Genomic DNA, 14069 nt, shown 5'->3' with positions numbered 1-14069 from the left:
GTTCAATATAAGTTATCAATTGATGAATATAAAGATTTTTTTTTTCAAGTAAGGAATCTAAAAGCTTGATATGGGGATTATAGAGTTCTATGGGTTATAAGTGAAATTGATTTATTAGAGTTAGTCTATTTCTACCATGGGCTAACTTATTAAGTTTTATACGCTAGTATTAATTAAGCATTAATTAAACGTAAGGGTGTGACGTTCGCTTCAATAAGGAAAGTCCAAGGGTCTTAGGTCTCAACTTTATTCTAATTGAAAAGGAAATAGTTTAAGCATATAATTTGTGCTAGAATAATTTTATTATTTAGGTGGAAGATCGGTATCGTATATTTTGGGTTTTATGGATTAAGACCAGTCGAACTTAAGATTTGCAACAACGTTATATTGGGATGTACTTCTAAATATTTAGGTTACGTAAGTTTAGTGCCGTAAGATAAAGATTCGATTCAAGGATTTTAGGCTAATACTACTATGAGGTTGAAATAAGGTATAACCTCTAAGCGTTCTACTGAGAATAGAAGTCGATCAGTAAATTCTAGTACAAAAGTTTCTTAAGTCGAACTGCATAAATGCTGATATTATAGGTCGATGAATGTTACGAGTATAGTAAAAGAAAATTAAGGTACGATAAGTTTAGACATCCATCTCTAGTATGAGAAACTGCGGGATAAGTCATAATTCGGGGCTATAGTTGAATAGAACTAAGTCATCATAAGTTGTTTTAAGTTGCGATTCACAAACGAGGATTTCGATAGACAAATTTATTTAGGATTGAGGAGACGTAAGGACAGCTTAATATTTATCTTATCAGAGTAGCGCATCGGAAGCGTGGATTATTAGGATTCTAGAATCAAGAGTCTAAACTTTTTGTTTATCAAGGATAAGCGAATTTCGAGGACGAAATTTCTTTTAAGGGGGGAAGGATTGTAGAACCCATAAATCATACTACGTAGAAGCCATGCATAATTCTAGCATTTAAATTAAAATGATATTTATTGCATGAGTATTTAAATTCTTTTCTTTAAATTTATTTATTTTACGCAGTAGTTTAATTGTTACCTTTTCAGTTAAATAATTGAGGCCGGACTGGAGATGGAGTATTGAGATAAGTTAATGAAGACTTATTTAAGAAGTGATAATTTAGCATGTTAGTAAATATAATTTAAAAAATTGGCATGCATGCAAGTTATTAAACTTCTTTGGTATTTTATTAAATTGTTTTAAAGCATTAAATGGTGTTTAATTATTTTTATGCATTTTATGCATAATTTATGCATGATAGGATTTTTTTCATGATATTTTAAAAGTTCATGTACTATGATTTTTAAGTTGCATTTCGAGCTCGAACGAGGAACGGAAATCGGAGAATTTTCAAGAAAACTATTTTTATTAGAAGATTAATTTTTATTAATTACTATAAAATGTTTTAAAGGTATTTCTCAAGAATTGGGATTTATTGGGTATTTTTACTGACATGATTTTATTTTTAACAGTACGCAAATGTTATCAAATCGACGGACTTTTTAAAGGTTCCACTATTATTTTCAAAACCTTTTCAACACGAATTATTTTATGGGAGTACGTTAAGATCTAATGGGCCTACTTTTAAGTATTGGGCTTAATCATCTTGTTAACCTTTTTAGTTAATTGATTCAGGCCCATTAACTATATGATTATTATATAATTATCACCTAAATCACTAATTAACCTAAACCTAAAAGCACACCAGCCGTCACCCTTCCCCCAGCTGCAATCTCCCTCAATTTCAGAGCAAACCAACGAAGAAGCCTCGGTTTTTGGCTTGCCTTTGCAAAGGAAAAATCCATCCGAGTCCCTTGTCTCGTTCGTGCGATTCAAATCATCAGGCATGCCTCATCCTTTCATTTCTGCATCATACACGTTGAATATAATTTCTTATATGTGTGTTTTTGTGCATAGAAACCTCGATCCAAAATATGTCATGGAAGGGAAACGGGTCTTGTCAAATCTTTGCATATGTTTTCTCAACTCACGTTTACTGGTTTTGTGCAAGGGCACGCTGTTTTGTTGATGTTAAGGGGACGTACAGGAGAGTAGAGTGAGGCTGTGAAGTTGGTGTAAGGTTTGGACAGTTTTGGGAGAGGGCCGAGAGGAGTAGGAGTGATGGGCTTTCTCGTTTGGGGTAGGGATCAAGCGTGGGGTCGAACCAGCGGCACAAGAGCTAAACCGAACCACGTACTAGGCCCTGGTGGGCTGGATACACGGCTTGGGAAGGCTTGACAGCTGATGGGTCTGCCCACAAACCGTTCGAGCTGGTGCAAGCACTAAGGGGTAGTCGCGGTGAGAGTTTGGGTATTGCGCGGCTCTTCACAGGCTGTAGCTTGCATGGGGTCGATTGCGTGGTTAAGATAGGTTTGTTAGGGTCTAATCTAGGTCCATGTTAGGTGGGTTAAGAGCTGGTGCATCGGTGATTAGCTGGTGGAGTGAAATTGGGAAAAGGGTGCATGAGGTGGTGAATTGTGAATGGACCGAGAGCTTGATCATTGCTGGAAACTTCAACCGTGAATTTAGAGGCCTAATTACATTGATTTAGGAGTAATCTAGTGATTTTATAATATGGTAAAAAGTTGGGAAAGTGTTAGTTAATTTTTGGTTCGATTCGGGTTAAAACGGGGACCCCGGTCCGAGTTTTTAAAATGAATCGATTAAGTTTGAGTTTGGGGCTCGAACTTACGTCTAGGAATGCTTTTTAAAAAGTTTTGGGATATTTGAAGGAGTTTGGTAAGCTTCGGGTCAATTTTAGAGGTCAAAGGTTGAAACGATAATTTTTGGGTTTCCAGGGGCAAAATGATCATTTTGCATCCGGGGTGATATTTTGGTCCTGGCAGCGCCCTGAGCACAAATCATGATATTTTTAAATGTTCATGCATCACGTTTACGATTTTTACGCTAATATAATAATTATGATGCATGCTTGGTTTAAAGGAATTAAGAGAGAAAAAGTGAGAAAGTGAAGAGCACTCCATCTCCGTCGCGCCGCGTCGTTATTTCGTTTGTTTTTGTCAAAACAAACCATAGCATGTTTATATCTTCTTTCACTCTTCAATCAAGCCATATAGGTATTTTTAAATATCGCAAGTACATGATTTTAATGCAAGAAGATCGAAATTGTTCATATTTAATGATGCTATTTAATTATATCACGTGCAAAATATTCATTTTGAGATTTATGCGATATTTCTTGTGGCCACTTTACTATCATGGGATTATTACTTAACCCAGTGCCAGTTACCGGTCATGGGAGCATTACTAAATCCGGTCGTCAGTTACCGGTCCGGTCGCCAGTTAGCAGTCAGTTCTGTTCAGTTTCATCCAGTATACCGTGGCATTAGTTTTATCGGACAACATTACTAAACTCGGTCGCCAGTTACCCGTCAGTTCAGTTCAGGGGCCACTTGCGTAGACCATAATCTCAACAGAAAATTATTACATGCTTTTTCAGTACAGGACTCCAAGGAGTAAACATTTTCACTATGATTTTCAGTTCAGTTATGCACGTATTATAATGGCTCGTGATAAGTTATTTTCACATTATGCCTCATGACATGATATTTTTACTCACATGCAAATTTTACTATATTATTTACTCGTTATTTTCGATATATGCATGCTGAGTCTTTAGGCTCACTAGAATTGATTGTTGTAGGTACTGATGAGGTCAGGACCGAGGGCGGGGACCAGTAAGCTAGCTTGGGTCTGCAGTAGTGGAACCCGAGGACCTCATTTTAGCATTCACCATTTTTATGCTCAAACATTTTATCTTTTGTTGGATTATTCTTGAATTGTTATTTTGCAAACAAATATTTACTTTCGCTGCCATTTTGAATATTAAACTTTATCTATCAGTTGAACTTTGAATGAGGCATTTTAATTATTTAAAGAAAATTTTAAATTTTCCGCAAATTTTCAAACATGAATTTTCGGGCGGTTATAGTCTGGTTCCCCACAGATTTGTTGACTTGGAGAATCTCGTTCTGAAGGTAGTCAAAGCCCCTACAATTGTCCAAGCTTTGGAACGTACGCATTATTTCTGCAACCAACTGAGAGTGAAGAGACTTCAGCTCCAACTAGTCAGACTGCTTTCAATGACAAAGCCGTGTATTATCAGTTGGACTCTGATCTGACTTCATTACAAATGAAGATCAAGGACTAGGAAACTGGTCAAGAACTGATCGTCCCAGCTGCCTCTCAAGATGTAACAGAGGAGGCAACTGAACCATCAGTTCAAGAACTTTCAGAAGAACCAGCTGCTGCTGCTTCTATATCAGTTGCTCCTTCATCTTCATCTTTAGAACCTCTATCTTCTAATGTGGATCCACTGCCTTATTCTAAAGCTGATTTATCTTTGGAAAATCTAGATGAAGTAATCAAATCAGTGACCTCAGATATTCAGCTAGACTCTACTAGATCATTTGAAGATGCAATTGAAAAACCAGCTGATCAAACTGCCATTTCTGAAGAACCAGATGAAGAAATCTTGTTTGAACAACCTGCAGAGTCAATTCAGTCAGAAGTTGTGACTGAACAAGCAGTTTTGACGCAATTTGTACAAGCAGTCATTCAAACGACTGAAGAGGATCAACTGCATTCAGTTTCGACTGAAGAACCGGTTCCTCCGCTAACTGAACAACCAATTGAAGATCCAGTTTTTGAAACAACTGTAGAATCAGTTATTGAGCCAATCAAAGAACCTTCTAGTTATTTTGCTCCTCTATCTGTCTCTTCTCCTCCCCAGGTACCTACAACTGAAGGAATTTCAGAAATAGCTATGCTTGAAACAGAACAAACTGACGGCACTATGGTTGTGTTTGCTTCACAAGAAAGGGAACAGATTCTAGAAACTTCCGGAGCCATGTCTCCCAGAATTTCAGACTCTGATGCTCTATTTGAAGAACTCCAAACCATTCAATCAAATCTTGTCAGTATGATGAATGCTATTTCTGCTATTCAATCCACTCAGCTGGCACATACCCTAAAGCTAAATTCAAATTATGAATTTACAACAGAGAGACTGGGTCAGATTAACAGAAGTGTGACTGATCTCTTCATCCAGATGGAAAATATCAAGAAAGACATGTTGTCGACTGAATCTCACTTCCAAACTCAAGCACTTGTCGACAGGCGATTTGACTTTCTTGAAGAAAAAGTCACTAAAAGGATTGACCTGCTGCAAAATATTATGTTGAATGTCGTATCAGACATTGCAGCAGATGTCCGCATTTTAACAAGAAAAGTGGATGTGATTGACAAAAAGGAGGAAGTTATGAAAGAAACAGAAGAAGAAAAAAGGAAGAAGAAGAATGTATAAAGATCAACTGATTTAAGTTCTATTGTTGAAGATTCTTTATTCTTTATTCTTTGTACAAATTTGTACATTAAAAGAGTTATTTTATCTACAATAAAATCAGAGTTCTATCTTAAGTTCAGCTGATCAGTTCATTTATTACAAGTTTTGTCAAACACCAAAAAAAGGGAAATTGTTGGAAAGTAAGTTTTGGTAGTTTGACAAACTAAGAGTTTAAACTTATTGGAATAACTGATCAAAGGAAAATGAGCTTAACTGACTAAAACCATACAACTGATAGTTGCCAATAGCTGAAGATTAATGCGTACATTATCAACGGCAACCGAAGCCAGCTAAAGCTTATCTACGTCGAACTGATCAGTTGGAAACTGATCAGTGGAGCATAATCTAACTGACTGATCAGTTGAAACAATCAGTTATGAGCTTTCCAGCAGATTGTATTTCAGCTGATCTCTCACTTTACACGTCATCAGTTGAGAACGAAAACCGACAAATAGTACAACAGACTGCAACTCGTAGTGGAACGCCGCATTTTAGAGTCTACAGTGTACAATTGTCAGAAGAATGTTGACGTGGCAATCAACGACTATAAAGAATCAAATTGTATTTATTGTTACCGTTGAAAGAGATGCCTATAAATAGGTGAGAAGAGCAGTTGTAAAGACAACAAGCTTCTATTCATCTTGTTGTTACGCTGCTCAAGAACATTCACAAGCTCACAGTTATCAGTAATATCAATAGCATTCAAGGCTATATTTCGAGCTTAAATAGCACAAGTCATTTGTTGTATATTCATTCAAGTTGTGCTAAGATCAGTTTACGAACTATAAGAAAATTGTATACTAAGAGTTTTAGTGTTGGAAGTGTCAAGTCCAAAACTGAAGTGGGTTTATACAATCTTGTATTGATCAAATTCTTTTAGTGAATATCCTATCTTTGTGATACAAGGGGTGATGTAGGAGGGATTCAATCTCCGAACATCTATAAACTCTTGTGTGTCATTTTATTTCAGTTACATTCTATTTTTCAATTAGTTTACTTCCGCAACTGTTTTCTCAATTAAACTGATTGTTATCGACTGACAAGATTTCCAGTTTCAGTTTCTTACAAAACTGACACTATATTCTTCAAAAGCTTCAAAACCGATAGTTTTTATTCAACCCCCCGCCCCCCCCCCCCCCCCCCCCTTTCTAAACACTTGTTACAGTAGTAATCCGATCCAACATAATGGTCTCGTAATTCTAGAGAAATCTTTAATATAGCAACGATAAAACCTGGCATGTCCCAAGAAACTTCTGATCGCTTTCACATTCTTCGGTGGTGGGAGATTTTAAATTGCTGTGACTTTGGCTCTGTCCACCTCCATTCCTTTGGCTGAAATCTTGTGCTCAAGCACAATACCTTCTTGAACCATGAAGTGGCATTTCTCCCAATTCAAAACTAGATTATTCGCCTGACATCTCTGCAAAAAAAGTGTCAGATTCTGCAAGCAATGATCAAAAGATAGATATATCATCCATGAAAACTTCCATGATGTCCTCCACCATGTCAGAGAATATGGCCATCATACACCTCTGAAACGTAGCAGGTGCGTTGCAAAGGACCAAATGGCATTCTCCAGAAAACAAATGTACCGTAGGGGCAAGTGAAGGTAGTCTTCTCCTATGACAATTTGATTGTAACCTGAATAACCATCTAGAAAGCAATAATAATGATAAACACATATTCTATCAAGCATCTGATCAATAAAGGGAGGGGGAAGTGATATTTCCTAGTTACATCATTCAATTTCCTGTAACCTATGCACACTCTCCAACCAGTCACTGGACGAGTTGAAATTAATTCATTCCATTCCTCACCACAGTCATACCCCCTTTCTTAGGCACTACTTGCACAGGTGAAACCCAAGAACTATCAGATATAGCATAAATAACACCAGCATTTAACAATGTTAATACTTCAGCTCTCACCACTTCTTTCATGGCTGGATTAAGCCTCCTTTGATGATCAACATAGGGGAATAGGATTCCTGCATCAAGATTTTATGCATACAAACAGTAGGGCTAATCCCCTTTATATCAGAAATTGTCCATCACAAAGCAGATTTAATCTCTTGCAACACTCTCAACAACCTATCTTTCTCATCAATAGTAAGAGCAGAAGATATAATTACCGGGTAGGACGAACTCTCGTCTAAGAATGCGTAACACAAGTGATTCAGCAATTCCTTCAATCCAGGAGATGCTTTTGGTACCTCTTTACTCGCCTCTTCAGGTAACTCTTCATGCTGGGCATCAATCTTTTCTTTAGGCAGCACATTGAGAGCAAGTAACTCCTCTCGCACATCCCAGTCCTCTTCATCCACTATGGAAGCTGATTCCAATAAGCATCTCTCCAAGGAGTCTCTCGTCAACTTAAATGCACCCTACATGAGATATACATGAATCAATGATATCAATACTATTACAAGTACTCACCTCATTTGGTCCCCTGATGATGTTGTAGATGTTGAACACCATTTCATCTCCACCTACTCTCAGTGTGAGCTCGCCCTTGTGCACATCAATCAAGGCCTTTCCGGTGGCCAAGAATGGCCTTTCAAAGATAAGTGACATCTCCTGGTCTTCCTCCATATCTAAAATGACAAAATCAGCAGGAAATATGAATTTGTCTACCATTACTAGCTCATCCTCTACTATCCCTCGTGGATATGTATGTGTTATGTCCGCCAGCTGCAAAGTAATAGTGCTAGGCTTTACCTCGCCAAGCTCCAAGGTCCTGTAAATAGAAAAATACATTAAATTAATACTGGCACCTAAATCACATAAAGCTCTATTTACTCTAGAACTACCAATACACAAGAAATAGTAAAACTCCCTGGTTCTTTGAGTTTTTTTGTGGTAGTTTCCTTTGGAGTATGGCACTGCACTCTTCGGTTAGCTTCCCGGTCTCAAATTCTTGAAGTTTCCTCTTCTTGGACATCACATCCTTGATGAACTTAGCATAGTTGGGCATTTTCTCCAATGCATCGTCAAATGGGATGTTAATGTGTATTTTCTTGAAGATTTCTAGGAACTTCGCAAACTGATCATCTAACCCTTTCTTCTTGAACCTCTGTGGATATGGAAGATTCACCTTTGGTGAAGGCTACTGTTTAATTACTTTCTTGGGTTCCTCTACTTTTTCTTTCCCAACACTTACACCCTTTTCATCATCTTCCTCAACAAGAATCTCTTCATTCTCTTCAGTAGGGTCTGTGATTCTAATTTCCTTGTCACTCCTCAATGTGACAGCTTTGCATTGCTCCCTAGGATTCACCTCCATATTGCTTAGGAACTTCCCTCTATTTTGATCCTTCAAAGCATTGGCTAATTGCCCAATCTGTGTTTCCAAGGACTTCATCGTGACACCCATATTCCCTATGTGTATCTCCATGCTATCAAGACGAGACTCAATTCTCGCCATTCTTTTCCCAGACTCAGCCACAAACTTCCCGACTATATCATCAAAATATTGATTTCCTTCCCTTTTCTTTGTATTGAACCCCGGTGGAGGGTTCAACACGTTCTTGTTGTTCGCGTAAGAGAAATTCTCGTGATTCCTTAAACCCGGATGATAAGTATTAGGGGGAGGGTCACTTCGATATCCTCCATAGCCATGATTGTTGTTAATGTACCGAGCTTCCTCCACAAAGGCTCTTCTTCGGCAGTCACCGGTGCTACATCAAATGTAGATTGGCATGCCTTGTTCATTGCTGCTACGTGTGGTCAATGCCGAGAACTGTGCAGTAAGTGATGTGATCAGGTCTACGGCATACAATCCAGCAGGTTTCCTTGATCTAGATCTCTCACTTGGCCACTGGTAACTGTTAATGGTCATTTGTTCAAGAAATTCATAAGCCTCATCAGGTGTTTTGGAGAAAATAGTACCTCCAGCGGCTGCATCCACATTCCCTCTAGTTGGTCCATATAAACCATTGTAAAATAACTCAATTTGCACCCGATATGCATATCCATGATTCGGAAACTTCCCGAGTAATTCTTTGTATCGCTCCCAAGCCTCATATAACACCTCGAGTTCCCTCTGCCTGAAGTTGGTGATCTCTATTTTCAGCTGAGCAGATTTGACAGGAGGAAAATACTTTGACAGAAACTTCGTAACCAATTTGGCCCATGTAGTAATACTTCCCAGAGGTAGAGATTAGAGCCAGATCCTTGCTTGATCCCTGAGAGAAAACGAAAACAGGCGCAATCGAATAATTTTTTCAGAAACACCAGTTAGTTTTTACCGTGATCTCCAGAAAAGTTCTGAGATGAAGATGGGGATCTGCAGTGGATGCTCTTCCAAACTGGTTCTGTTGAACCATGTTGATAAGTGCGGGTTTTAGCTCAAAGTTATTAGCAAGCAATGGTTTCGCGAGCTATTCCAGAATAGTGAGCGTTGATGACTAGGCGGAAATGTTCTTGTATTGGCACCTCTCTCGGGAGTTCATTCTGATTATCTCCGTTCTCAGACATTGCTTAAATTTCCTCTCTTCTTTCTTTCCTTAATCTCCTGGAAGTTCTTTCGATTTCTGGGTCAAAAATCAGCAAGTCGGGATTTTGATATTTTCGAATGCACTGAAAACAGAGAAGATTATCAATTAACAAAATAATAAAATAAAATAAAATCTAAATTAAAGTCCAAACTACATAGTAACGATATCAATATGCAATTAAATAATTTACTCCCTGGCAACAGCGCCAAAAAACGTGTTGCATATTTTCACTACCGCAAGTGTACGGTGTCAAGTTTTAATACTGGTTTGAGTACAAATATCGATCTCACGAGGAGTAATTATTTAAGACTGTATATTAAGTACCATAATTGACATAGTTCAACTTTATTTAGAAAAATTAAAGAGATAGTTGATAATCAATTTAAATCAATTAACGATTCCTATTAATTCTTAGCACATAGTTGAAATTCAATGAGTAGATCAATCTAGAGATATGATTTCGTCTGATCTCCCCTATACTAAATTAAAATTGACTAACATGTTATTAAATTGCATCATGTTTATTACTAACTAAGAACTCTCAATTTTCATATTCCCTTTTTCAAGTGATAAATAGAACTGTATTACCTATTACCGATTTTAATATGTATATTCAAAATCGCGTAACACGTAATAAATGCAAACAAGGTTCTTTTTATGGATTCACCAGAGTTATATGTCTTTTGCACGTTATAAACATCTGACGATATGATTTCCCCTGTTCTAATTTCAATCGTCTCTATCGAGTGTTAGATTTTAATTATTTGACCAATAAAATTATGGTCAGTAATCCAAAAGCATTAACGACAAGAAATCACAATTAAACACGATGAATTAATTCAATAAAAATTCATAACGTCAATAACATAAGTTCGACCACGACTACGTCAATCTCTAGAAAATAAAATTAGTTCATACTCGAATCTAAATACAAAACCTGTTTGTAATCATTAAGAACGTAAAAGTAAAAACCAAATTAAAAACATGTTGAGGGGAGATGAAAGTGCGTCTCCGTGTCCGGATTCAGCGTCTTTGTACTCCGTTCTTCGCGTTCCGGCTTCTTCTCTCACCTTTGCTATCCTCTTTCTCTGTTATGTCGGCCGTCCTCCCCTTTTCCTTTCTTTTTCTTTTTAAAGCCCACGACTAAACCTACAGACTCTGGAATTTGCGTCGCGCGCATATGCGCACCCGTTATTCGCGCATATGCGCGCGTCTCTCTGTGCGTTGGGCTCTCTCGCACGTGGATCGGGTGCATATGCACACATCCGATCCACGCATATGCACGGAGTCCTCTGTTTTGGTGCTTCTGGGGTTCCTTCTTGCGCGCATATGCACACCCTAGACCGGCGCATATGCGCGGGCCTTTCTGTTTTGCTTTGTCATCAATGTATCTCGAGCGCATATGTGCGCCTTTGACTCGCGCATATGCGCGGGTCTTGCTGTCTTCAGAGAAGGTCCATTTTCGCTCCTTTTTACGCCCATGTATTAGCTTCACCTAGATTCCTGCAAGCACATCAAAAATAAAAAAAAGACGCATAATTCCGCCAAATAAAATAACAATCGATACGAATTATAAGAATAATTTAAGTGCAAAAATTGCACTTATCATCGAAAATCTTTCAGTGCAACTTATTTATTTGAATACACATTTCCAAGTGCATTCAGCTTGTTCATTATGCCACTGATTCCTTCATCATATTTGTGCATAGATTCACCAATATTTTGATGTTGTCGAATTTTTCACCGACTGAGAGTTTATTCTCTTTGGTTTGCTCATTTCCTTCGCAGAGCTGGATCAGCTTCTCCCAGATTTTTTTTGCAGTCTTGCACATCTTCATTTTGCTAAAAGTGATTTTATCCAGTATTTTGTACAAAATATCTTTGGCCACATTGTCCAAATTTGTTTTTCTTTTGTCCTCTGTTGTTCATTCTTCTCTTGGCTTTTCAATGTGATGGGGTGCACCATCAGTTATGACCACAGTAGTATTCGCTTTCAGTATTCTCATGGTCCGTCAGTAATGACATACCACATGTCATTATCTTGTGCAGCTAGATGAGCATGCATTCTAATCATCCAGTCATCGAACTCTTCTCTTGAGAACATTGGAATTTTGTTGAAGGAAGACATGGTGATCAGATTTTGTAGATAGAAATATTCAGGAACAAGATTCAACTGCTCTGATACCACTTGATAGGATCAGTTGGTAGGTGAAAATGTGTTTAGAAGGGGGGTTGAATAAACACTCAACAATTATATCACCTTTTCGAATAATGAGTCAATTTAGTGATAAACTGAACTCGGGAATTTTGTTATGTCAATATGAATCAGTTAACTAATGAAAGTACGGAAATAAACTGACTGACAGATAGAATATTACTTGAAATTTAGAGACTTAAGATTTATGAAGGTTTGGAGATTTCAATCACTCGTACGCACCCCTTCTATCTATAAGATAGAATATTCACTAAAAGACTTTGATCAATACAAGACTTGTACAGACCCCCTTCAATTTTAGAATTAACCATGTCAAACTGAAACTCTTAGTTTCAATACAGTTTATCAGTTCTCAACTGATATGAAATTACTTAGCACAACTGATCTCTTTAATATCGAATAATACAACGATATATGTTTGTGCTTGTAAGCTCAATGTATAGCCCTTGAATGCTATGAATATATACGCTAAGTGTGAGCTTTTGAAATCTTTGAGTATGAACTTAGCGAGGATTTCAGCAGAATAACAACTTGGTTCTATGTGTCACTTGTTTTCTCAGCTGCACTTCTCGGTTATTTATAGTCTTTGCTTCCAACGGTAACAATACATATGTTTGAATCTCTCTATCCATAGTTTGCCACGTCAATATCCTTCAGACAGTCGTACACTGTAGTATTGCTGGTATGCGGCGTTCCCACTACATGTTACAGTCTGCTTTTGTACATTTGTCGGTTAATAGTTACATTCCTTAACTAATGACGTGTCAAACTATCATTTTGACACAGCCGATGGAACTAGCTGATAGCCCACAACTTATTGTAGTAAGACTGATCAGTTCCAACTGATCATCTAGTCGACTACACATTTCAGTTCGCTTAGTTCAGTTGCCATGACTAATAGTTTACGTATATTTTAGATCAGTTCTATTCAGTCTTTTTGATCAGTTAGTTCAATCTTTAATCGTTCTGTTTGTCAAACTTCCGAAATTAAGTTTCCAACAAATTGTATTGGCTTATGCATTTATGTAGTATAATTTTCACATTTTATAATTATAAGAATTAATCTTAATAGATCTCGTGTAATAATTTAATTTAATCTATATAATATTTTAATTAAATAAAAAATATTTAAACAAATTGTGTGCAATATATAATATTCACGTGTTAACATATAATATTAATAAATCCAGAGTCTTAGCAAGTAACTCGTTTACTAGATAAAGTCTTTAAGTAGGTGTTTTGTGATTCGATCTCATGAATTTTTATATTTGAAATGGGTCAACTACTACCAATATTCACAATCAAAATTAATAATCTTAATATAAAAAGTAATATTTTTTCATGGAATGAATAAGAGATTTGTCTCATAAAATACGACTCGTAAGACTGTCACAAATTTTTTGTCAAAATTGTTTTCAACATTATCTTTCATAATATCTCTACCTAACTTATGATGATGTCATATCGAGCACAATCACGGAGTATACGGTAAAATCAAATTTCATGCATAATTAATTTTTATGCAAATAATCATTAAGAAAAATTATAATGTTAATCTTATTTATTCGTATTTGGTTCCATATATTATTATCAATTTTCAGTTTCTCTCGGTTTTGACCATTTTTTGTCATTTTTCAACTGCTGATGTGCTAGCTTGGACAAGACCAGACACGCGGCCGCACCTGCCAAAGAGGGGGCCTAATTTTTATTTTATTTTATATATATATATATATATTGACTCTGTAGCCAATGAAATTAAATAATAATTTTTAAAAAAACTAGCCCAAAATTAGGAAAATAGAATAATTGAGAATTTGTGGTGTTCTCTCTTTTCTGTACCAATTGGTTAAATTACGGTCTAGAAATTATTGGTTTTATAAGCTTAATGAATAAACTAATAATTGAGCATAATTGAGCATTGATTTTATATTTTAATCTCTTAATTTTATCTAGGATTTTTGTAGTTTGAT

At 36.7% G+C, this 14069-nt stretch overlaps 1 protein-coding gene across 1 annotated transcript; it reads right to left on the bottom strand.

The window, feature by feature from the left end:
* Positions 1-8194: 8194 nt before the first annotated feature.
* On the bottom strand, positions 8195-9713 carry LOC140810334 (uncharacterized). Its single transcript, XM_073168210.1, has 4 exons — positions 9636-9713; positions 9165-9499; positions 8510-9065; positions 8195-8461 (listed from the first exon to the last, which is right to left on the bottom strand). Exons 1-4 carry the CDS (start codon positions 9711-9713, stop codon positions 8195-8197), a joined length of 1236 nt encoding a protein of 411 aa, XP_073024311.1.
* Positions 9714-14069: the final 4356 nt, after the last annotated feature.

Source organism: Primulina eburnea, chromosome 13, assembly GCF_022965805.1.
Source record: "Primulina eburnea isolate SZY01 chromosome 13, ASM2296580v1, whole genome shotgun sequence".
NCBI lineage: Eukaryota > Viridiplantae > Streptophyta > Magnoliopsida > Lamiales > Gesneriaceae > Primulina > Primulina eburnea.
The sequence above is the reverse complement of the archived record's forward strand: the minus strand, read 5'-3'. Positions and strand labels throughout refer to the sequence as shown.

Excerpts from the sequence above, each read along its gene's own strand:
- LOC140810334 (XM_073168210.1), bottom strand. The coding sequence starts at position 9,713 with ATGGTTCAACAGAACCAGTTTGGAAGAGCATCCACTGCAGATCCCCAT. Across the intron at positions 9,500-9,635 it reads GAACTTTTCTGGAGATCACG|TTTCTGTCAAAGTATTTTCC; the intron begins GTAAAAACTAAC and ends TTGGTTACGAAG. Across the intron at positions 8,462-8,509 it reads AAGTAGAGGAACCCAAGAAA|AGGTTCAAGAAGAAAGGGTT; the intron begins GTAATTAAACAG and ends CCATATCCACAG.